Source organism: Garra rufa, chromosome 13 (genome assembly GCF_049309525.1).
Source record: "Garra rufa chromosome 13, GarRuf1.0, whole genome shotgun sequence".
Classification (NCBI taxonomy): Eukaryota; Metazoa; Chordata; class Actinopteri; order Cypriniformes; family Cyprinidae; genus Garra; species Garra rufa.
This window is the reverse complement of record NC_133373.1, coordinates 9,853,052-9,878,754: the sequence shown is the minus strand read 5'-3', so window position 1 is coordinate 9,878,754 and position 25,703 is coordinate 9,853,052. Positions and strand designations below refer to the sequence as shown.

At 35.3% G+C, this 25,703-nt stretch overlaps 1 protein-coding gene across 1 annotated transcript in view; it reads left to right on the top strand.

Annotated features, from left to right (window-relative positions):
* Positions 1 to 25,703, top strand: part of usp24 (ubiquitin specific peptidase 24) — a 63,953-nt gene that overhangs the window by 11,320 nt on the left and 26,930 nt on the right. Inside the window, exons 11-36 of the mRNA XM_073816877.1 lie at positions 1,310 to 1,413; positions 1,933 to 2,040; positions 2,114 to 2,209; positions 4,158 to 4,319; positions 4,899 to 4,994; positions 7,104 to 7,211; positions 7,338 to 7,487; positions 8,045 to 8,176; positions 9,489 to 9,600; positions 9,837 to 9,913; positions 9,996 to 10,136; positions 10,226 to 10,279; positions 10,364 to 10,479; positions 13,304 to 13,370; positions 16,013 to 16,123; positions 16,442 to 16,540; positions 18,186 to 18,359; positions 19,181 to 19,266; positions 19,441 to 19,549; positions 20,115 to 20,273; positions 21,485 to 21,582; positions 21,688 to 21,783; positions 22,616 to 22,844; positions 25,112 to 25,274; positions 25,363 to 25,518; positions 25,610 to 25,680. Of these exons, the coding sequence (XP_073672978.1) occupies positions 1,310 to 1,413; positions 1,933 to 2,040; positions 2,114 to 2,209; positions 4,158 to 4,319; positions 4,899 to 4,994; positions 7,104 to 7,211; positions 7,338 to 7,487; positions 8,045 to 8,176; positions 9,489 to 9,600; positions 9,837 to 9,913; positions 9,996 to 10,136; positions 10,226 to 10,279; positions 10,364 to 10,479; positions 13,304 to 13,370; positions 16,013 to 16,123; positions 16,442 to 16,540; positions 18,186 to 18,359; positions 19,181 to 19,266; positions 19,441 to 19,549; positions 20,115 to 20,273; positions 21,485 to 21,582; positions 21,688 to 21,783; positions 22,616 to 22,844; positions 25,112 to 25,274; positions 25,363 to 25,518; positions 25,610 to 25,680 (3,074 nt within the window). The remainder of the gene's footprint in view (positions 1 to 1,309; positions 1,414 to 1,932; positions 2,041 to 2,113; positions 2,210 to 4,157; positions 4,320 to 4,898; positions 4,995 to 7,103; positions 7,212 to 7,337; positions 7,488 to 8,044; positions 8,177 to 9,488; positions 9,601 to 9,836; positions 9,914 to 9,995; positions 10,137 to 10,225; positions 10,280 to 10,363; positions 10,480 to 13,303; positions 13,371 to 16,012; positions 16,124 to 16,441; positions 16,541 to 18,185; positions 18,360 to 19,180; positions 19,267 to 19,440; positions 19,550 to 20,114; positions 20,274 to 21,484; positions 21,583 to 21,687; positions 21,784 to 22,615; positions 22,845 to 25,111; positions 25,275 to 25,362; positions 25,519 to 25,609; positions 25,681 to 25,703) is intronic.

Here is a 25,703-nt window from a genome sequence, read left to right as displayed (position 1 = left end):
AATTTATGTACTTTATAACCTTAAATGCTCATCTTGTATTGGTCTGCGTGATTTCTGTTTTTTCCAGGTCAGTACGGTTAGGGTATGTCAAAAAAACTCCCATCTCGTTTTCTTCCCCAACTTCAAAATCACCCTACATTGCTGCAGAAGTACCAACCCACTGTATACGAGGTGAACATGCAAAGAAGATCAAATGCCCTTTACAAAAAAAAGATAAAACAGAAATGTAGGATGTTTTTGACGTTAAATAAAAAAACAACATGGGAGTTTTTCGACCTACCTTAACTGTATTGACCCGGATTACACAGACTACACATGCACATTTTAAGTTAAAAAGTATATAAATTGATAGAAAAGATCCTTCTTTCTAGGCTGGGATCATTTAGAGCCATTTGAAACTGCATTTAAACTGTATTTTGGAAGTTCGAACTTGGGGGCACCATTGAAGTCCACTATATGGAGAGAAATCCTGAAATGTTTTCCTCAAGAAATGTAATTTCTTTATGACTGAAGAAAGAAAGACATGAACATCTTGAATGACAAAGGGGTGAGTAAATTGTCTGTAAATTTCGTCCTTACTACATTTCTTGGCCTTGAACGTGGTAGTTGTGTTGCTTTGAACTAGTGTTAATTTCATAGCCGAATATGTTTTATCAACACTTTTTTCTCCAAAGCAAATTAACGATAACTAAAAAGAAAACAGTTCTCAATGACAAAACTGTGACAAATCTGTTGATATTTTCGGACTGGAAACCAAAGGCGGTACATAAACGTGTCTTGTGTATGTGGATGCTCACACTTTCACATTGAGCAAATCATCTATGTGTTAAAGTGTTCAGAAGCCAGAATCTCAAACTGTTGCTTTGTGCCTGAAGCCTTTTCACCTCACCCACTCATTTGTGTCATTGCTTCATTCATTTGTCTTTATTTGACACCGCCTCATTGTCTTTTCTCCCTTTTGTTCTGTTTGCATTTCTCCTGACACCTTTTCTTTTCCCCCTTCACTTTCTCTTTTGCTCCTCTCTTTCACTTTAATGCCTTTGTTTGGTTTAATTGTCTCTTTACATTCTTCCTTTTGCTTTCTCTTTGTTTTACTTTCATTTGTTGTGGCTTTTTACTAACTTTCTCTTTGACTTGTGCTCTGTCTCTCTCTTATTTTTTTAAAAGAGGTGGAAATCTTTAAAAGGTTTCTACATCAATGGGTTTATAATGGAACTAGTCTCTCATTTTAAGAGTATTTTTTTAAAAGCATCCAGTGAATGATAAAATAAGCAAAATATTTCTCTATCTCTTTCTCTGTGTGCTCTAGGGAACATTGACCAGGCCCAGTACTGTGACAGAATAAAGGGAATCATTGAGCTGTTGGGCAGTAAGCTCTCATTGGATGAACTCTCCAAAATATGGAAAATACAGGTGAGCTGTGTCTTCAAATCAGTGCTTTCTCAAAACTGCGTGAATTTCTGACATTGTTTCTGAGAAATATGCTGCACAGAAGGCTTGCAAATGTCTTGAGACATTTGAATAAGAACTAAATGAATACACAGCATTTCAATTGGCGTCTAGCCACATGGCCATTGATTTTCAGAATGGAAATGAAGCTGTGAACAATCTTGAGATTAATTCACAAGACAAGGACTGCATTCCAAAACAGTACAGGGATTTTGAATTCAAAGATACACAAACCTGATTTGCAAATATAATGACAGTTCCCAAAGATTTGGAAGCCCACTGAGATTGTGAATTATTGTTTTTTTTATGTCTTTTTGTCTCAGTTCACTTCAGCTGAGCATATTAAGCGTTAGCAAAATCAATTTAATTAAATTTTACAAGAAAACAAGGCAATAAAGAACAATAATTCAGTCATCCTGGAATGGTTAGTCTATGAATTACATTACATTACATTGTGTATAACATGTCTTGTTTTATGTACAGGCTGGTCAATCCTCCACTGTGATTGAGAACATCCACGCCATCATCGCCGCTGCTGCCGTCAAGTTTAACTTTGACCAGCTCAGCCACCTCTTTGTCCTCATACAGAAGGTCTTGTCCATCTTCCTTTGGACTCTTTCATCTTTATGAACTAGATTTCTGACTGTGCCTTGTGTGTTTTCAGAGCTGGGAGGTGGAGAGTGATCGTGTGAGACAAAAACTTCTGAGTCTAATTGGACGGATCGGCAGGGAGGCTCGCTCTGAGGCAACCACAGGAAAGGTTTGTGTCGTCAGAACGCAACAGTATGTGTATTTCTGTCCCTCAACTGAAACTGAACTGATTTAAACCTTTTTAGCGGCTAATAAGCTACAATGCAGACATTGCTGTGCTACGTGGTCATGAAATGTATCGTTTGCATGCGTTTTTAAGCATTGCGGTTTAAAAACAAGTTGAAACACAATCGGCAGCATAAGAGAATTCATTTTGCTATTTGCATGCGCTGTCTGAGAGGCACCCACAAGTGAGGCTGTGCTTATAGAGCACAGGAGTATTAAACTGAGGCCTTGAGTGGTTAAATACACACACTTGTATGTGACAAAATGCCAATCTTTGCAAGTATCCTCATAAACAACGTAATTTAGATCTTATGTGAAAGCAAACAGATGAAAAAGAAAACGCGGGTAACAGTATATTGGATCCGGGGCGGGTCTTAAAGTGACAGCAGTCTAATGCCTCATTCCAGGCAACCCATTACCCGTGTTTTTCCAACCTTCTACCCGTGAAAGTGCGCTGGAGCGGCAGTCATACACATGACTTCCCACCCGTGAATTCGTACTAGATCGATGTACTCCCAGTTCCAAGTTCTGACATGACATAGCCCATGAAACAACAATGTCGACAGCCCTTAGGGACGCGGTGTTTATGCAAGTGGTACACGGTGGAAAAATAGACTTTAGGACAATATAACGTTGCAATCAAATTAATAATAATAAATGCGCTCAGGCAGTTTGGCGTGACTTGCCTGGAACGCTAAAAAGTCGTGGTTTGAAGTCGTTATTTACGGGCTCAAAAACCTGCTCTCTCACTGCTCTTGACTAAATCACTTTTGCAACTTTAATAAGAAGTATAAATTTAATTTGCACAGTGTTTTTATACATTTGATTACTTTATACAATATATGAAGCATTTTAAACTATAGTTTTTTTTTTTGTCCTATTGCTTGTAATTAGAATCTTTTTCTTTTTTTATTCGCTGACTGTTTGCTTGTCTTCAGTGAGCTTGAGTTGATTAATTTATTTTATTTTAATTTATACTAGTTTTTTGTGTGATTTTTATTTTATTTTTTTGCCCTGGAAATAAGAATTATGAAATTTCTGTGCTATCAAACATTTTGACATCATAAAGATCTTATTTACAGCAAAAATAACTGTATTGTGATATGTACAGTTGCGATCAAAAGTTTACACACACCTTGCAGAATTTCCTAAATGTTCATTATTTTACCAAAATAAGAGGGATCATACAAAATGCATGTTATTTTTTATTTAGTGCTGACCTGAATAAGATATTTCACATAAAAGACGTTTTCATATAGTCCAAAAGAGAAAATAATAGTTGAATTTTTAAAAATGAACTTGTTCAAAAGTTTACACACACTTGATTCTTAATACTGTGTTGTTACCTGAATGATCCACAGCTGTTTTTTTTTTTTTTTTTTTTGGTTTTTAGTGATAGTTGTTTGTCCTTAACAGTTAAACTGCCCGCTGTTGTTTAGAAAATTCCTTCAGGTTCCACAAAATCTTTTTTTTTTAAGCATTATTTTGTATTTGAACTCTTTCCAACAATGACTGTAGGATTTTGATTTTTGACAACTAAGGGACTCGTATGCAACTATTACAGAAGGTTCAAATGCTCACTAATGCTGTTTTTAACATTATTAGTCATATGAAATGTTTTTTTGAGCAGCAAGTCAGCATATTAGAATGAGTTCTGAAATATTATATTACACTGAAAACTGAAGTAATGGCTGCCGAAAATTTCTGCCATGACAAAAATAAATAAAAAAATAGAATAAATAAATTGCTGTTTTACTGTATTTGTAATCAAATAAATACAGCCTTTGTGAGCTAAGAAGATTTAAAGCATGACAGAAAAATTGGCACCAGACTTGTGAATTATTTTGGTGTAAAAACACAGTATCTGTGTGTTTTTGTGGCTTGTGTTTCAGGTGTTGGAGGTATTGTGGGAGTTGGCACATCTCCCGACCCTTCCTACCACTCTAGTGCAGCAGGCCCTGGAAGAACACCTCACCATCCTCAGCGACGCATACGCCGTCAAAGAAACCGTTAAGAGGAACTACATTATCAAATGCATCGAAGATATCAAGAAGGTGAGCCAATATCATAATTCCCATAATACAACCTTCAAAGGCTATTGTAGCATATAAACAGATTCAGATTAATAACTAACATGAATATGATTCATTTTATGATGCCACTATTTGTTGTTCTGGCTTGCTTCTGGTGGTCTGAATTGGAGTGAGAGTCCCTCACTCTCACACACGTCTCCAGTACTACTCCATCTGCTTTGTGCTCCTTCCTGAAAATTCATTTTAGAAGATTATGGACCATAAACGCAAAAAATGCACACATACTCACACAGCAACGCAATGACACACATTTTCAAGCTTCCTGGCTTCTTTTTCAGGCTAGAGTCTGTGCAGCAGGCTATTTTAAGAGCTGATCTGGGATTATAAAGGTGTTGTTCTGTCTCTAGCGCTAGATGTATATTTTTGGCAGTCTAGTTTCAGCTTGCCTCATCTCACACACACACACACACATATACACACAGGCATTCATTCTGCTCAATCTTTGCGCTTCAGCCTCTGGTGTGATTTGGGTGCAGCCAGCGTCTGCCGCATAAACTTATAGTGGCGCTCACTGAATACAACTGAAGTTTATGTCTTTAGATGCAAATACAGGAGGATTCAAAGTTTCCCAGCGAGACACAGGTCTCTTTTCTTACTGGCACCTGGGGCAAGAAGAAACCGAGCTCATTGGCTAAAGTAAGAGAAGACCCATCCCTTTAGTTTAACACTGACCAATCATAACTCAGCCTGAATCTCACATCAACAGAATTTTAATTTGCAAAACTGATGATTGCCACTTGATTCACGGGGAAGGACTGTAAAGATATGTGTGATTTACAAAGGGCACTTCTGAGGGTTTGATCTTCAAGTCCAAATTTCAACTAATGACTTTGTGACTATTGACTTTAATCTTTTGTTGGGCTATTTGAGACTTTCGGAAATCAGAGAGACTAACCAAAACCTGGGTTGTTCGATGGGTCAATGACATGATGCTAATTTCTTTGTCCTGTTCATTATTTAAAAATAAATAAAAATGTCTTTCACACTTACAATAACTTGAATATGCCACTTTCTGAATTCAAATTTATTGTGATTTTTTTTTTTTTTTTTGAGGGGCATATAAATTAAAAAATGTCAGTGAGATACGACTGTCAAAATATCACAATAAATAACAGTCATGTGGTACAACCAACATAAGAGGAAAAAAATGTTTCAAAAGTAAATTATATCATAGAGAGGACTCCAGACTCATGGCTCAAGGTTAATAATAAGGCCTGCTGAAATCAATTTCCTGATTTTAATCAATTCTCATGTTTATGAAATGATATTGATTCTTAAATCCCAAGAATCGATTACAGTATGTCACGTAACGTCACATTTGGTGACCAAAAATGTGTTAGTTAGATAGAAAAATGAACTCTAGAAGAGTGTTTTGATAAATATATGTACCATACAACACATTCGTTATAATTTTTACTGTTTACTCAATGTTTAATTTGTTTAAATAAATCTGTACATTTTTTAATGACAGCCACCATTGAAATGTTCATATTTCAAAAACAAATTTGAGTAGAAATATAATTATGTAATTGTAACTTTATTATTATAAAAACTTAATTTAGTGTCATTTGTATACAAATCAGTTTTCAAATTCAGTTTTAACCTTTAATATTATAGTAATGTTGTACCAACTGACTCTCATGTGTATTTCACAGCATAAGTTTTATTTCCTTGAGAAAATTTGGCATCTACTGTACCTGATATATATCCAAAATAATCAGTATCACATCAAATCAAATTGAATCAGAAAGCGGATTGAATCACAAGCTTGTGAATCAGAATCGAATCATAAAATTTGTGTCAAAACCCATCCCTATTAAAGGAGTAGTTCACTTTCAGAATAAAAATTTACAGATTATGTACTCACCCCCTTGTCATCCAAGATGGTAATGTCTTTCTTCTTTCATTCGTAAAAAAAATTATGTTTTTTGAGGAAAACATTTCAGGATTTCTCTCCATATAATGGACTTCTATGGTGCCCCCGAGTTTGAACTTCCAAAATGCAGCTTCAGATGACTCTAAATGATCCCAGCCGAGGAAGAAGGGTCTTATCTAGCGAAACGATCTGTTATTTTCTAATCTCTACACAGAGTACACACAGAGCTAGACAAGACGAGCAGGTTAAAAAGTATATAAATAGTCTTTTTTTTTTTTTTTAGAAAATAACATCGTTTTGCTAGATAAAACCCTTCTTTCCTTGGCTGTGATCGTTTAGAGCCATTTGAGGCTCCATTTTGGAAGTTCAAACTCGGGGGCACCATAGAAGTCCATTATATGGAGAGAAATCCGGAAATGTTTTCCTCAAAAAACATAATTTTCTTACGACTGAAGAAAGAAAGACAAGGGGGTGAGTACATTATCTGTACATTTTTGTTCTGAAAGTGAAATAATCCTTTAAGTCTGTCAAAATATATGATATTTTGAACATTTTAAGACAAGAATAGGTTAGTCCAGTTTGTAAATTGTCATGTGGTGCGACTTCTTAAAAAGTTACGTTCATAATTCAGTACCTTTTTACATTTTGGAACATTTGAAAAACTTGATGGTTATACCACATGACATTTCCAGAGTCATTTAATTTAACCTTTTCTTGAAAATGGTATAAATGTTATTAAACCAGATGAACGTTGTGGACATACTTCTACGTCATTGACCCAGATAGAAATTCCTGTTCCATGAATGCACCATGTTTGTTATGGTTGATGTCACTGTGTTTACTTCTGTGCGTTTGTGCTTGAATTGTAGTCGTCTCAGCAGACTAACCCTCAGACGGTGTGGGTGGTTCCAGCTTTGCGGCAGCTTCACGAGATTACAAGGTCTTTTATCAAACAGACCTACCAGAAACAGGATAAGGTAGGTACAGACAGAGTCAGGACAGACCATCTGGCCTGTTCATTTTTTTTCTTGCAAGTGATGCTACTGTGATTTTTCATGCTTTAATTGGTTTTGGATTATACTTTGTGTTGTCTCCTTTATCAGAGTATAATCCAGGACCTGAAGAAGAACTTTGAGATAGTGAAGCTGATCACTGGCTCTCTGGTGTCTTGTCATCGATTGGCCGTGTCCGTCGCTGGATCCAACGGTCTTTCTGGGTCCACGCTGGTTGATGGGCGATACTCCTATCAGGAGGTGTGCTCCCACAAGATCATCATCTCTTTGTGATACAAAGAATTTAATGATTGTTTATGTTACAGCTCAGTGGAAAATAGATTTGCCACTGACAATGGCTAAGGTGTGAAAAAAGCTGAATTCCGAATAATGTAAAACATGTCAAATCTAAGATTTTTTAGAAAAAATATTTGATTATTATATAAAAAATTTTTAAAAAAACACACGGTAATATGAACCTTGATATTTTTGGCACATAATTATAATAGTCATCTACAGCATATTACATAGTTTTTGTTGTTAATTTTTGCCAATGTGTTATTGTTCCAAAAAGGCGGTTGACTTCTAGTTTCTAGTTAGGTAAGATCTGAAAACAGGGTCTAGTCATTCCTCTGGTTTAAAGATGAATCATATTGCTGTTTGACCCAAAATTAGCACAGGAGAAAAATATATTTGTAGACTACAGAAGTGACTCATGTTATGCCTCGCATATGGTAAGAATGAAAAAAGATAAGTAGGTTTTTTATTCATCGGATGTTGTTTTGTAATTTTCTGTTGTTTGTTGCGCATTTTTCCAGTATCTGGAAGGTCACTTGAAGTTCCTTGCATTCTTCCTGCAAGAGGCCAGTCTGTACCTGGTCTGGAATAGAGCCAAAGAGATCTGGGAATGCTTGGTGTCTGGCATGGATGTGTGTGAAATGGATCGAGAGGTGATGTTTTGTTCAAATTATTATTTTTTTCCTCTATTTTTTGTTTTTGTTTTTTTGTTTATTGGCTTGTCTTATGCTTTGTTATTTGTTTTATTTTGTTTTGTTTGTTTGAATTTAACCACTCAAAAATTTACAGATAATGTACTCACCCCCTTGTCATCCAAGATGTTCATGTCTTTCTTTCTTCAGTCGTAAAGAAATTGTTTTTTGAGGAAAACATTTCAGGATTTCTCTCCATATAATGGACTTCTATGGTGCCCCCGAGTTTGAACTTCCAAAATGCAGCTTCAAGAGGCTCTAAATGATCCCAGCTGAGGAAGAAGGGTCTTATCTAGCGAAACGATTGCTTATTTTCTAAAAACTTTTACAACTTATATAATTTTTAATTTAAAATGCTCATCTTGCCTAGCTCTGCTTGAACTCTGTGTATTCCAGTTCAAGACAGTTATGGTATGTTGAAAAACTCCCGTCTCATTTTCTCTTCAGAAACGTCCTACATCACTGCAGAAGTACCGACCCAGTGTTTACAAAGTGAACGTGCAAATAAGATCAAACACCAAAAAAAAAAAGTAAAATGTAGGACGATTTTTAAGTTGGAGAAGAAAATGAGATGGGAGTTTTTCGACATACCCTAACTGTCATGAACCGGAATACACACACAGACACACAGAGCTAGAAAAGACGAGCATTTGAGGTTAAAAAGTATATAAAATCTAATTTGTTTTTTGAAAATAACCAATCATTTTGCTAGATAAGTCCCTTCTTTACTCTGCTGTGTTTAGAGCCCTATAAAGCTGCATTTTGGAAGTTCAAACTCGGGGGCACCATAGAAGTCCATTATATGGAGATAAATTCTGAAATGTTTTCTTCAAAAAACATAATTACCTTACAACTGAAGAAAAAAAGACCTGCACATCTTGGATGACAAGGCTGCCCTCCAAAGGCAAAGTGCAGTAACTACGCGAACACTGAAACTGAGAAAAATGCCTTTAAAGTTTTTTGACAGCTAGTCAAACACTCTCGTTTCTCTGAAACGGGACAAAATTGAACCAGGAGACTTTGCCACGAGACAAAACAGTTGTCACAAAGTCCATTTTAAGTCTTAACTCAATTTTGCCCAAATTTGTAGTTACTGCACTTTGCCTTTGGAGGGTAGAATGGGGTGAGTACATTATCTGTAAATTTTTGTTCTGAAAGTAAACTACTCCTTTAATGTCTTTTCCGTTCTGTGGTGTAGGAATTAGTGTTGAAAATACCATTTGCCATTTTGACAAATTATGTTGTTTTAATGATGTTTAACTCTCTGCCATAGATGTGTTTCGAATGGTTCACCAAGGGCCAGCATGATCTAGAGAGTGATGTTCAACAGCAGCTCTTTAAAGAGAAGATCCTAAAGCTGGAGCCTTATGAGATCACTATGAACGGTAACAGTTCAACCACAGAGTTGTTCAATCACTCACCGCTTCCAGTTCAAACCACAGTATTTCCACATTATAGCACCTAGAGGTATTGCACGTCTCCAGTACATCTGCAGGAAACCACTGTGCTAAATTTACCCTCACAGAAAAAAAATGGCCTCTTTAGCACCGCAGGGTGATGTTGCAGGAAGTGGTACTATAAGTGTGTGAGTTTTCTGTGGTCTTTCATTAATGTTTAACAGGGTTTAACCTCTTCAAGACCTTCTTTGAGAATGTAAACCTCAGTGACCACCGTCTCAAACGGCAGGGAACACAACTGGTATGAGATTCCAGCTTGTTCTGAGTGAAATTGGTTGGAAAATCATGTTTTGGCGATTTAAAAATAAGATTGTCTCTCACAGTGTGTGGAGCGATTGGATCTGGCTGGGATGGACTTCATCTGGAGGATCGCGATGGAGTCTCCAGACGAGGATATTGCTAATGAAGCCATACAGCTCATCATTACCTACAGCTACATTAACCTCAACCCCAAAATGAAGAAGGTCAACAGTCAAACCTAATTTTTTCATTCTAGTTCATCCATTGTCTTTGTTAATTAACATTTTCTTTGTTTCTTTGTGCATTCTTACAGGATTCAGTATCTCTACATAAGAAATTCATTGCTGACTGCTATAAGAGATTGGAGGTGAGTGTTACAGTGTGAAATTACACTTTTTTTTTTTCTTGTGTTGATGATTATGATTAAAACTCGTTCCTACATCACACACAGGCTGCTAGCTCTGCGCTGGGCGGCCCGACCCTCACACATGCTGTAACCCGGGCAACAAAGATGCTGACAGCCACTGCTATGCCAACGGTCGCCACATCAGTGCAATCTCCATCCAGGTAGGAGTAGTTTTGAGGCTAGTTGAGCAGCTTGCAGATCAGTTGATGAGATCTAGCTGATGTTGCAATTTCATTGTCTCAAATAAAAACAGTAATTAAGTAATAGTAGTATTTTGTGAGTGCAGGGGGGAGGGGTGAAAGGGAGAGAGGGAGAGAGAGCAGCGACCCATGCTGCATACCATCTTTGAGAAAGAAATGCACATTGATGTAGTGTAATCTACATAAATATGTCTGATCTTTGAGAGTCTGATATTTTGAGAAAATATAAAGGATCACTAAGTCTTTCATTGTTTGTATTTTGCAGTTTTTGTTTTTTTATTTTTTTTACTGAACTGTACCATGAACTTGTCCTATTCAGTCACATAGCAAAAGATTAAGAAAAATTCCACTTTTTAGCATGAGCGATTTATCTTCATTGATAGACATTTATTTTCATAGTGTTATTTATTAATATTGTATTAATTATTGTTCATGTTAACTAATATAGTTAATGCTAACAAATGAAACTGGATGGCAAAATTTTATATATTGTGTGTATGTGTCTGTGTGTTGATTTTAAAGTGTAACAATTTCAATCCTGTAAACTTTAAATCCAAACTGGCAGAGAGTTACTGTGAATGCATGTGCCAACTGGGCACCGTTTTCCTGATTTATTCTTAGTTATGTAGCGCTTAAGAGTGATGTCTTATAACAGGAGTCACCAGCAAAGCAATATCCACACACAAATTGTACAGATAGGTAATGATGACATTTAAGCAGAAATGGTGGACGTAATGCAAGCAATAATAACATTTTGTTATGATTTTGAATTACATGTTCTTATCATCATCATCATCAGAATATAGGGAAAATGTAGCATATTGGTTCACAGTTGGCATTATCTGAAGTCCTTGCAGGGGGTTAGGTTTATAGCAAACTCCTCCTAGAGATTTAATGAAATCAACATTATATTTGGTCAGTCTGATGTAGAGACCTTAGAGATGTTAAATTGCGAGATCTTGAGCCATAAAATGTCCAATCTGCCTCAAACTTCACAGGTTTGGTTAGAGTCCTGGCCTGAAGACACCTAAAGGCCAATCTTCAGATTTTATCATAGCACCACCTGTTGGCAGCAGGATATATCATATCTTTCACTAACTCAAACATACCAAGGTCAATCTGCACCAAACTTCATATGTTTGATAATAGTGCTGGCCTGAACACATCTACATGCCAATAATCAGTTATAGGCATAGCACCACCAGCTGGCAGCGGCAAGTTTGGCACATTTAAATTACTTATGACATATTTCTCCTATATTTACTGTATTAAAAGCATACTGCCCACTGTTTGCTGTTTTCCTGCGAGCGGATTCGGGATATCTTGAATGGTGTTGACGTGGTGATTTTTTAAAGTGATAGTAAAAAAGATAAGCATAATTTTTTTTTATATCTTTAAAGTGCAGCATCCAAACTCTTTAAAACTTTTCTGAGCAAGTGCTGTTAATATCATAATTATACAAGCTTCTATGAATTAAAGAAAATTAAAAAAAGAAATCAAAACCTGCTCTCACTCTGGCTGAGTGTCTGTCTATGTGTGTGCGTTAAGTCACTACAGAGTGACAGTCAGAGTGACTGCAGGGGGGAGGGGTGAAAGGGAGAGTGTCCTACACTAACTCAAACATACAAATGTCAATCTGCACCAAACTTCATATGTTTGATAATAGTGCTGGCCTGAACACATCTACATGCCAATAATCAGTTATAGGCATAGCGCCACCAGCTGGCATCGGCAAGTTTGGCACATTTAAATGACTTATGACATATTTCTCCATATTTACTGTATTATAAGCATACTGCCCAGCGTTCGCTGTTTTCCTAAAGCCACCGGTCGCCCTATCATCGTTGCTTGCAGCTTTTATTGTTTTTATCTTTTGTTTTGTTTGTTTTATTATATTGTTTTTTGTCTTATGTTTTTTTGTTGTTGTGTTGATTTATGTTTTGTTTTTATCTTCTGTTTTGTCTTTTGGTTTATTTTTTGTTTTTTTGTTGCTTTGTGTATTGTTTTGTTTTTATCTTCTGTTTGTTTTGTTTTTTGTTTTTGTCTTCTGTTTTGTATTGTGTTTTATTATATTGTTTTTTTGTCTTATGTTTTTTGTTTAATTTTTTGTTGTGTTGATTTATGTTTTGTTTTTATCTTCTGTTTTGTCTTTTGTTTATGTTATTTTATTGTATTGTTTTTATTATATTGTTTTTGTCTTCTGTTTTTTGTTTTGTTTCGTTTTTTGTATTGATTTTTTTCTTTTTGTCTTTTGTTTTGTTGTATTCAGTTATGTTTTGTTTGTTTTTTGTAATTTTCTTTTTGTCTCCTGTTTTGTTTTTTTTTGTTTGTTTTATTTAGTTGTACCGTATTGGTCTTTGTCTTGATTTTTTTGCTATTTGTCTTTTGTTTTTGTCTGTTTTTTATTGTATTGATTTATGTTTTGTTTTATTGATTTTTCCCTTAGTCTTCTGTTTTGTTGTATTGCTTTGTTTTTGTCTTTTTGTTTTGTTGACTTTTTTTTTTTTCAGATTTATTGATTTTTGTTTTGTTTTTGTTCTATTGGTTTTTTTTTATTGATTTTTTTGTTTTGTTTTTGTGTTCTATTGTTTTTTGTTTTTATTTTGTGTTTCAAACAATTCATATCCCACATGTAATACTTTGTCATTTAGTCGCATCAGACTTGGTGTTATGCAACATTTAAAGTCTTAAATGATCTAAAGATTGTTCAGAAAGAGTTTAACATTATTTAATATCAAAATTGACATGAAAATGTATTGAAGTTCATAACCATCTCTGTCCGCAGGTCCAGTAAACTAGTGATCATTGAGAGACTTCTGTTATTGGCAGAACGTTACGTCATCACAATAGAGGTGAGAGCTGATACACACAAACACACACATACGGACAGGGACATATACACTCAAGTCGCATACTCCTTCATGTAGGGGTGGGTGGTATATCAGTAAACATGATTAACCAGTAGAGATTTGTCAACCGGTAGAGATTTTGGACTACCATCTCTATCGCGGTTACAGGCTCACGTGACATTGCTGTGCAACATGGTCACAAAAACTTTGTTTGCACACATTTTTAAGCATTGCAATAAAAAAAAAAAGTCATTTCAAGCCGTTGAGATGCAATCATCAGCGAAAGGGAACTCATTTAGCTATTTCTGTTTCTGAGCATTGTCAGTAAGGCTCAGAGCGGATGTATTTTTTCCACTTTATAAGCCGTAAATACACACACTTATATGTGTCAAAATGATGTCTTTGCAAGTGTCCTGGTAATTAAGTTCTTAAGTGTATGCAAACAGTTGAGGAAGAAAACACATGTGTAATAGTATATTGTATCCGGGCAGCTCTTAAAGTGATAGCAGTCTAATATTTCTGCTGTCTGTCATTCATGTTAATCAAACAATAAAAGAGAGAAAATCTCTCACTGCCCTTGACTAAATCACTTTTATAAATTTAATAAGAAGAAATAAATATTTCATTTGCACAGTAAAGAATATGCTGTATTTTATACTTTTGTTTATACAATGTATGTAGCATGTCTCTTATTTATTAGTTCTGCCATAATCATATTGCTTTTAATAAGTTTTGCATTCTTATTTGATCGCTGACTGTTTACTTGTCTTCAGTGAGCTTGAGATATATATCGCTACTGTGAAACAAAATTACTCATATGGTGATATAAGATTAGTATATGAGTATTGATTATATACCACTTTATTTGCTCAAGTTCATCTTGTATACGACCTCTTATGAGTATTGCTTAATACTCATCTTACATGACTTACTGACTTACAGTTTATCTCTGTTTGAAAGCATCAGTCAATCACAGCGAAGAAACCAGCAAGCTGTAAACGTCAAATGTAGCAACAACAGACTTTGCTAATTACTTTTCTTAATGTGTTAGATAGTTGTCAGGCTTGCAGCTGTGTAGTGATGAAGTCTGATCTTTGGTTGACTGCAGCATTCACCGTCTCCCCATTTCTCCAGCTGTTCACTTCCGTGCCGAAATCTGGCATAGAGTCTGTCGCGCCATTTAGTACATTCAGGAATAATCATACCAGAACACAGCGAAAGGGATCCGACACGGTGTTGATTCCTGTGTGCATTCAGAAAGAGACAGACATTTTTGACACCCGTTCAGTCTAACAGACACTAATTGGTCGGTTATTGACAGGCATTTGGCGCAGGAAGGGCTTTTGGACTGTAGCACTTTTGTCCAATCTATGAATTTGAGTATATCAGTAGCTTATTGCTGGCATTCATTTGGCAATTCATTGAAATGCTTATTTATGGAAAATGGCAGATTTATTGCAGTAAAATATGAAAGAGCTCATCTAATATTACATTCATCTCAGAAAAGTGGTTCAGTAGCTTGTTAGTAAGCAATAAAAATGGTTCTAAAGATTAGCAATATAATTTTAATTGATAAAATGTATATAATATTATTTATTTTCAAATATGTTCTTTATTTTCTATATTATAATAATGTATCGTGTTTTAGTAATTAAAAAATATATACAGTGTATATATATAGTAATATATACACTGCCACTTAAAAGTTTTTAATGGATTTTAAAGACGTTTCTCATGCTCATCAAGACTGCATTTATTTAATCAAAAATCCAGGAGAAAAAGTAATATGAAATATTAATTTTTAAATTTAAAATAACTGTTTTCTATGTGAAAATATTTTAAAATGAACTTCATTCCTGTGATACAAAGCTACATTTTCAGCATCATTACTCCAGTCTTAAGTGTCACATGATCCTTCAGAAATCATTCTAATATGCTTATTTATTATCAATGTTGAAAACAGTTGTCCTGCTTAATATTTTTTTGGAAACTGTGATACTTTTTTCAGGATTCTTTGATCAATAAAAGGTTTAAAAAACAGCATTTATTTAAAATAGAAAGGTTTTCTAACAATATACACTACTGTTAGAAAGTTTGGGGTCAGTAAACTTTTATTCTTTCTTTTTTTTTTTTTTTTGGAAAAAAAATACTTTTATTCACCAAGGATGTGTTAAATTAATAAAAAGTGATCGCATAGATTAACTTCTTTTTAACTTTTCATTCATCAAAGAAACCTGAGAAAAAAAGGGAAAAAATACATATACATATATACATTATATTTATATATAAATCAATCAGCATATTTCATATTTCATATTCGAAAGTCTGGAGTAACAGCTGATGAAAATTCAGCTATTTCATCTCAGGAATAAATTATATTTCAAAGTATATTAAAATAAAAAACATTATTTTATATTGTAATGACATTTTGTAATATAAAATTTTAAATGCAGCTTTGATGAGCATAAGATACTTAAAAAAAAAAACATTACAAGATCGCAAACTTTTGAGTGGCAGTGTACATTATATCTTATTCCTGTTATTGATGTCTTCATTATTTATACACTGTTTTTTTACTGATTATACGAGTTGAAATGAGTTTCCAGGTCACGTGGTTTTGACTTGTTCTGCTGGATCTGTTTCAGGACCTGTATTCTGTTCCTCGTACGATTCTACCTCATGGAGCGTCTTTCCACGGCCATCCTGTTACACTTCACATCACTTACGAATCTACCAAAGACACATTCACCTTGGAGGTAACGTCACACACACCATTCTTGGAGACAAAACCCATTTAGTTCTGGCACAAACGCACACACTTATGACAGATTGTAAGCAGGGTTGATATAAAATGGAAAATTTGATAAACATTTCCCCTATTTGGACAATAGAGCAACATTGATAGATGGCAGGTTGGACATTCAGTGTGAGAACCAACTGTGATATTCATAAACAACGGTCTGTTGGGTGATGGTTCGTTCTGTAGACTCAACCGACTGGTATCTGCTTTGCCTAATTTGAATAGATGGATCGAAACAGCCCTTATGTGTTTGTGCTAATGTGAATGTGTGCAGGCCCACAGCAACGAGACCATAGGCAGCATCAGATGGAAGATAGCCGAGCAGCTCAGTTGTCCGGTGGACAATGTGCAGATATTTGCCAATGACAGCATGGTGAGTCAAACACTAGCTGTGATGGGTCGCAGTCATATGTGAGTGGTGCACAGGTGCCAAACACTCCTACAGCACAGGCCAGCACTCTGTGAGAATGTGGCAGCTATTATGGATGCATGTGAAGCCTTTGTTTTTGGCCTGTTTTTAGTTATAGTTAACATAAAATGTTTATTTGTGTTGATTATTTTTTACTAGTCTTATGTACTATTTTAGTTTTTAACAAAATTTTGAATAAGCTTTTATTTTTGTTTTGTTTTTATTTCCAGTTTTTATTTTAATTTTAGGTACATAATTAGTAATTTTGTCATATGCAATATTGAAAAAATAACTATAAAAATAATATAAAATTACATATACATATATATATATATAATTTTTTTTTTTTTTTTTTTTTTAAATGTAATATTTAATTTAATTCAACTTAAACTTGCTCCAGTTAGTTGCCAAGAAAAGATGTTCAATTTTTATTTAGTTTTTCATGTCATATTATGATATATTTTATTTTGTCAGCTTTTGTTCGTTAAACAAAAATGACACCAATGCTATAACTAGGACTGTGACCAATAAAAATTGTTTATTTGTATTAATTATTTATGCCGGTTTTATTTTAGTGTTTTAGTATTTTAGTTGTTATTAATATTTTGAATAAGCTTTTATTTTTCTATTTTCAGATTTCATTTTAATGTTAGTTACATTTTTAGTAATTTGTCTCATGCTCATTCTGTTTTATTTTAGTGTTTATTAATATTTTAATTAAGCCTTTATTTTTTTTCGTTCAAGTTTCATTTTAATGTTACTTAAATAGTAATCATTTTGTCACATGGTATATATATATATATATATATATATATATATATATATATATATATATATTATTTTTTAATGTACTTTTATTTCAATTTAACTTATTTTAGTTAGTTGCTAAGGAAATTCAATTTACATTTAGTTTTCTAATCTAATATTTGTATTTTATTTTTTATTTCAGCTTTTGTTTATCAAACAATAGCTTTTTTTATTATTTAGGATTTGGTTTTAGTTAATGATAATGACACCGATACAATAACTAAGACTGTTTTCTAGTTATAGAGAGTGAACACAACACATTCTTTATCTATATTTATTACTTTTTCCAGTGTAATTTTAGATATTTTAGTTGTTTTATTGTTTTGATTATTCTGAATTATTTTTGTAATTTTTATTTTAAAAAAAATTAAATCTGAATTGTCATGTATTTTTCTTTAATTTGAATTAATTTAGTAATGTAAGTATTTCAACTTCAGTTAGCAGCAAGAGCAAAATTTCTCATTTTTAAGTTTTTCACCTGATATTTGTTTTTCAATTTTTTTTTTTTTTTTTATGATTTTAGTTTTAAGTTTTGGTTAACGATAACATTAACTGAATTGTTACTAAAATATCAGCCAATAATTTTGCCCTTTTGAAATGATCACGATCAGAACTTTCAAACGTGTGTTTGTTTTATATTTTATTGAGAGTTAATTTTTAACAATAACAAAATATATATAAATATAAAATAAAATGTGCAATGCAGGAGGATGATTAAAAAAAAAAATTAAATGCATTTAATGAAAGTTCATATCAAACAAGCTTATGGATTCATGCTAACAGTCCTCTTTATAAATTCCAGCTGACGATGAATCGTGACCAGAAGCTGTTGAATCAGCTGGGGTTCTCTGATGAGCAGAGTCTGACGGTGAAGAGTTCAGGAACAGGCACTCCATCGGGCAGTTCAGCGGACAGCTCCGCCTCGGCCAGCTCCAGCAGCAGCGGGGTCTTTAACTCTGCATATGCTTTGGAGCAGGTACATACACTCACTGAATTGACTGACAACTCACAATTTCCTGATACTTATTGGATCAAGTACACACTAATTTAAGCTTTAAGCTTTTAAAAGAAGTCTCTTATGCTCAACAAATGTCTTAATGTCTTAAGTAGCACGGGTATATTTGTAGCAATAGCCAAAAATACATTGCATGGGTGAAAATTATCGATTTATTTTTCTTTTATGCCAAAAACCATTAGGATATTAAGTAAAGATCATGTTCCATGTAGATATTTTGTAAATTTCCTACCGTAAATATATCAAAACTTCATTTTTGATTAGTAATATACATTGCTAAGAATTACTTTTTACAAATATTTTCTCAATATTTTTCTATCCTAACAAACCATACATCAACGGAAAGCTTATTCAGCTTCTGGATATATATTTCCGAAATTGACCCTTATGACTGGTTTTGTGGTCCTGGGTCACAAATCTTTGATTGAAAATACATGAGAAATAGTAATATTTTGAAGTAGTTTTAAATAGTAATATGATCGTTCAGAAATCATTCTAATATGCTGATTTGGTGCTCAAGAAACACTTTGTTGAAAACAGCTGCTTAACATTTTTTGGAAACTGTGATACATTTTTCTCCATTCTTTGAAGAATAGAAAGTTCAAAATAACATTTGTTTTAAATAGCACGGCAGTTTTTATGTTACAAAAGATTTCTAGAACTTTTATTAAAAAAAACAAACAAAAAAAAACTTACAGACCCTATCTGAACAGTAGTGTATCCCAAATCTACTTTATTAACCTCATCAACCCATTTTGTTAACCTCATGTGTGTGATTGCAGGAGAAATCTCTTCCTGGTGTGGTCATGGCGTTGGTGTGTAACGTCTTTGAGATGCTTTATCAGCTCGCCAATTTGGAGGAACCCAGGTAAAATCCCACAACAATTTAAAAGGATAGTTCACTCCAAATTTTTTTTCAAAATTCTTGACTCAGCTGTATGTTTTAGTAAACCTGTTTTTCTTTTTTTAGGACATATGCTGTGTGTATTTTGTGATTTCAGTTGACTTGTAATAACTGTGTGGCCTTCTTGCTCCTGTCCAGAATAACATTGCGTGTCAGGAAGTTGTTGCTGCTTATCCCAACTGACCCAGAGGTGCAGGACGCCCTTGATAACTTTGTGCCAAAAGAGTCCAGCGTCTGGAGTCACCAGGTACCTGAAAGCCACTCTTTGACTTGGAGAAAAGTGCATAAATGTGTCAGTTCGAGTTTACATAGCAAGTCCCATTAAAACTGAATTTGTTTCCCATGATCTTAAAAACCTTTTGATTAAATGTTTTATTAGAGAAAAAAATTAAACTGCTGTTCAGCATTTATTTAAAATATATATTTTTTGTACAATTATAAATGTCTTTACTCTCACTTTTGTTTAATTTAATGCACCCTTGCTGAATACAGGTATTATTTCTTAATAAAAACAAGAGTGCTTTTGATCTGTTTAACATTTATGGTCAATAAATAACATGAATTGTATTATGGGAATTATTTAATAGTTTTAATGAGTTTACTATTTGGAAAACTGTAATAGTAAAGAATAAGTAGGTTTGACTGGTAGTTGAGGTGAAACTGAGTCGGAGTTGAACACAGGCTGAATGACTCAGCATTTTGAGCACTGTAACAAGCATGTGACAGTGTTTTCGTTTTCAGTAGGGTGCACACAGAGGACAGTGTCCTCTAGCAGACAGAAAATAACTCTTTCTCTTGCTCTCTTCCATCAGAAAACTCTGTTTACACTGGGGTCTGGTTCTCAGGCCTCGAAATCTCCATCTCTGTCCAGTAAACAGCAGCACCAGCAGAGCGCAGCATCCATTCTGGAGTCTCTGTTTCGTTCATCTGCCCCTGGCATGTCTACGTTCAGAGTGCTCTATAATCTGGAGGTACATGAAGCACTTTTTTTTGTTTTGATTCAACCAAAGTTGTTTAGAAACAGATATCAAACAAATACTTGAGAGTTTATCAAAAATTACAAACCAACATTTGGTTCCGAACTATATAGACCCTATTGATTGACAGCCTAATTTGTGCTTACAGTTGAGGTCAAAAGTTTACATCCCCCTTTCAGAATCTGCAAAATGTTAATTATTTTAACAAAATAAGAGGGATCATACAAAATTCGTGTTATTGTTTATTTAGCACTGACCTGAATAAAATATTTCACATAAAAGATGTTTACATAATTTATAAAAATGGCCCCTTTCAAAAGTTTACATCCCCTTCTTAATGCTGTGTTGTTACCTGAATGATCCACAGCTGTGTTTTTTTGTTTAGTGATAGTTGTTCATGAGTTCATGAATCTTCTACAGCCTCTGAAGGGCAGTATTAAATGAAAGAAAAAAGATATTTAGGCAAAATAAGAAAAATTCTGTTCAAAAGTTTTCACCCTTCGGCTCTTAATGCATTGTTTTTCCTTCTGGAGCACTTTGAACAGTGAGCGTTTGAATCTTCTTTAATAATTGCATTTGAGTCCCTCAGTTATTTAATTGAGGCAGTTTAACTGTTCAGGACAACTATCACTAAACAAAAAAACACAGCTGTGGGTCATTCAGGTAACACCACCGTATTAAGAATAATAGGGGGTGTAAACTTTTGATTAAGGTCATTTTTATAAATTCAACAATTTTTTTTTTTCTTGTGGACTGTATGTAAATGTCTTTTATGTAAAATATCTTATTCAGATCAGTACTAAATAAACAATAACATGCATTTTGTATGATCCCTCTTATTTTGGTAAAACAATTAACATTTAGCAGATTCTGAGATGGGATGTAAACTTTTGACCTCAACTGTAATTTTCAACCCGGTTACCGATTTTGGCGAATACATCCCAGTTTCCTCAAAAATATTAAGCAGCACAACATTAATAATAAGAAGAAATGTTTCTTGAGCAGCAAATCTGCATATTAGAATAATTTCTGAAGGTTCATGTGACAATAAAGACTGGAATAATGACTACTGAAAATTCAGCTTTGCATCACAGGAATAAATTACATTTGAAAATATATTGAAATATATATTTTTAATGGTAATGTATGTATTTTGTATACTTTGTTTTTCTGTATTCACACACTCACCTCTGTCCTCCTTACAGGTGTTGAGCTCCAAGCTGATGCCCACATCTGATGATGAAATGGCAAAGACCAGTGTCAAATCTTTCTGTGAGAACTTCCTCAAAGCGGGAGGTCTCAGGTAGCTGTCTGCTTTCTGCCTACTTTTACCCTGCTCCTCATGTTGATAATTCTGCAGTGTTAATGGCTGTATATTTGAATCATTAATTATCTTTCTCTGTCTCAGTCTGGTGGTTAACGTCATGCAGAGAGACTCCATCCCCTCTGAGGTGGACTACGAGACCAGACAGGGAGTCTATTCCATCTGCCTGCAGCTGGCCAGGTGCAGTCTCATTTATCAGTCTGGCTGTCTTCTCTTTCCCTGTTATTTTGTTCACACCATCTCTTTGAATTCGGCTCTAATATATAATAATATTTCTTTAAAAACCATTGTGGTTCTGTTCAGCTCTTGTTTTACCCAGATTACAATTGTAAACAGCGTGTGTTTGATTATTAAAGGGGACATCAGATGCCCATTTTCCACAAGTTGGTATGATTCTTTAGGGTCTTCATGAAATGTCTGCAACATACTTTGGTTAAAATTCCTCAATGGTCTTGAAAAACAACATTTATTTAACCTTATTAAAAACAGCAAGCCGTTTCGGTGCATGGCTCTTTAAATGATAATGAGCTACTGCTCACTCCGCCTCTTTCTTCAGTTTTTTTGTGTATTCGGTGGTGCGTTACCATCAAAACCAAAACTAATCCACTGCGTCCTCAGTGGCTCTGATGTCGGGCGAAAATAAAGACTCTTATGTTCACTTTTACATCCAATTAAAAAAACCCTGCATTGCTTATGATACATTGTTGTCGCTACAGCTGCTCAAGTGCAGAGAAAATGGCAGACAGCGTACAACTGGCTGAGGGCGGAAATTTGCAAATACAGGACAGTCTGTCAGCGGTTGTGGGCGGGGCCTGAGCAGTATGATGTAATACGAAGAAAATCAGAACATCTTCATAATCGAGACTGTTTAGGTTTTTTGGGGATTAAAAAAAAGAAGTTAATGGATTTTTTTTATCATTGTAGGGTGGTTGCGTCCGCCCACCGCTAAGACATTTACATGCAAACACCATGTAAAACTGAACCAGGACTTGATCTTTGTCTCCCCCTGTAGGTTCCTGTTGGTAGGGCAGGCTATGCCTAGTATTCTCGATGAGGAGTTGAGCAAGGAAGGTCTGGACACTCTGTCCTCTCGGCCGTTTCGTAATGCCGGGAGGCAGAGCGGCCGACAGCTCTCCGTCTGTGGAACTCCAGAGAAGTCCTCCTACAGACAGGTGTCCATGTCTGACAGATCCTCCATCAGAGTGGAAGAAATCATCCCAGCCGCCCGTGTCGCCATACAGGTATGAAGGAGCATTCCATGCTTTACTAGAAAGGGCTGCCCTCAACTCAAAGTGTTTCTAATCGACTACACTGCAAAAAATTATTTTCTTACTTTGATTTTTTTTTTGTCTTGTTTCCAGCCAAAATATTTTTTTAAAAATCGTAAAATCAAGAAGGATTTTCTAGACAAGTAAAAATTATTGTCTTGTTTTCGGAAATAACAAGTCAGAATTAATTGAGTTTTTGTTTAGAACAAGCTAAATAATCTGCTGATGGGGTAAGCAAAAAAATCTTATTCCAGACAGAAAGCAAGATTATTTTTCTTACCCCCATTTGGCAGATTATTTTGCTTCTTTCAAGCAAAAACGCACTTAATTTTGAATAGTTTTTTCTGTCAACAAGAAGATAATTTTTACTTTTCTACAAAATCCTTCTTGATTTAAGAATTTGTAGATATTTTGGCTGGAAACAAGACAAAAAAATCTAAGTAAGAAAAGCATTTTTTGCAGTGTAGTAGTCGTTTATTTTAAGTATTAGTCGATATTATTCGCATGTTTATTAATAAACCATATAAATCATAATAATGAGCCTTTAATTGCCTACATAGCCTAATAAGCGCTCAAGCGCATGCACAAAGTTTACCACGGCAAACCAGCAGATATGAGAATTATGAATGTGTCAGGGAAAAACAGCAAGGAGGCTGCATTAACGTTTTAATAATTATTTGATAAACTAGTGCTTTCTTTGTTTTGTTTCTAAGGTGAAGTCTGCGACACTGGCTCATAATCTCTGTAGTAGTGATGCACCTGTTTGCATGTTTCATATGGATTACATAATCTGAGAATATTTGAAGAGTTCAGATGCAAAAGCCTCTTAAGGCTGCGATCACACCGAACGCGTTTTTGCAGTTGGAGGCGCCTCTTTTGAATGGTTTTCTGTTGGCAGTGAGCGTTCTACGTGCTGCTTATGCGCCCCAGGCGCCTCGCGTTTTCACCGCCTGCTGCGCCTCGTGTTTTTGCAGGAGCGCTCTGAGTGCCTGAAGTTGAAAAAAAATCAACTCTGAGCGGAAAAACGCCCAACGTCATTCGCGTTCTTTTCCATTGTCCAATCGAATGAATGGAGAGGCGGGCCTTCTGTTGTTGTGACGGAATTTTACGGTTGCTTAAAAAGTCCGGAGACTGCAAGAAATAGAGGAGAAACCTTTTGTGTCTATCGTGGGTAACCCGGAGCTGTATTATTTAGGGTTTCTGCTAATATGACAGTTTACTTAACAGCATAAAACTAAGATTTTAGAGCGCTCGCGCTATAATCCTTTGATTTGACTGACAGGACAGCTGTTTTGGTCGTTGCTTAGCAACATAAAAAAAACGCAGGACGCTCTTTTATTAAAAGTCACCAAAAAAAAGGCAGTGCTGTGCGCCTCGCATTTTTAGAACTAAAAGACGCGTTCGGTGTGATCGCGGCCTAAGTGTTCTTTTCATTGCCATTAAAGTGAAATAACTGAAAACAAACTTAGGAGCCTGATAAAAATGCTCATTCTAGAAGAAAATTTCAAACGGCACTTAGAGGCTTTTGCATCTAAACTCTTCATTTGTTTTCAGTTTAAATAACAGGTTGTTCATTTGAAGATAGACATTTTGCTCTGTGTAGACATACAGTATTTTCCATGTTTCTAAGGCAACTATGCAGAGTTTTGAAGTTTTGCGCTCAAGTTCACAGAGACTGCAACAGCAGAAAGTGCATCCTGTTTCTTTTGATTATTTTACAAAAGCGCAACGTTTCGTTGTTATTCTGAGTGTGCACAAGTAGAGTCTTTACAGATTTGGAAAGTGTTTTACTTTTCTCTTTATGACCAAAAATGAGTATTTTAAGAGCAAGTGATCGCACTGGCGCCTTCATCTGTCATGCAGTGAGCGAGCTACTATTTAGTTACCACACTTTGCACAGACACTTGAATAGCGCACATTTTTCTAGGTAAACATTAGACTGACCGGCTATGTATGTATATTTCAAATTAAATGAGGGCGATGAACGATAGGTGAGTGCTTGGGTGTCTGCCTCCTCCCCGATGTACTGTATTACCACATAGACCAGCCATTAATGATCTGTCCATCACAGACTGCGTGACTTTGCCACTTCCTGTGGAATTTTTATTTCTGCGACTAATAAAATTTTGGTCGACCAAGCCTCTTCTCATTGACTAATGGTTAGTCGACTAGTAGGGGGCAGCCCTAACTCAATGATTTATTTCCGACCCTATCTGACTTCTTTGGTTTGTCATTTTCAGACAATGGAGGTGGGAGACTTCACTTCTACAGTGGCGTGTTTCATGAGGCTCACCTGGGCGGCGGCTGCTGGCCGATTGGACCTAGTTGGCAGCAGCCAGCCAATCAGAGAGACGACCAACTCGCTTTTACCTCTGGGTGTCCGCAGCAGGGTCAGCAGCACAGGTGAGACTCTGATCAGTGCGGTGCGTTTGTCTTTCAGTCAGTCTGTTTTTCATCTCTCTAAATGTATGTGCTTGTGTGTGTGTTGCAGGAAGTAACTGCAGCTCGGGCAGTGAGGGAGAGGCCACCACGCTGCAGGCTGGGATATGCGTGAAACAGCTGTGTGTGTCCATCAAAGACACTATTATCGCACGAGAAGCACTCTCTTTACTCGTCACATGCCTTCAGCTACGCTGCCAACAGCTATGTAAGAAAAAAACCAAACACTTGTATGTAAAATAAAGTCAGTAAAAATCAAAACGCTTATGAAATCGCTTTGTTTCCTGTTCTCTTTCAAGGCTCATTTTACAATCTGCCTTCTGTGAATGATTTCATCATTGATATTCTGCTGGGATCGCCCAGTGGAGAGGTCAGTGTCTGCATTGTAATTCT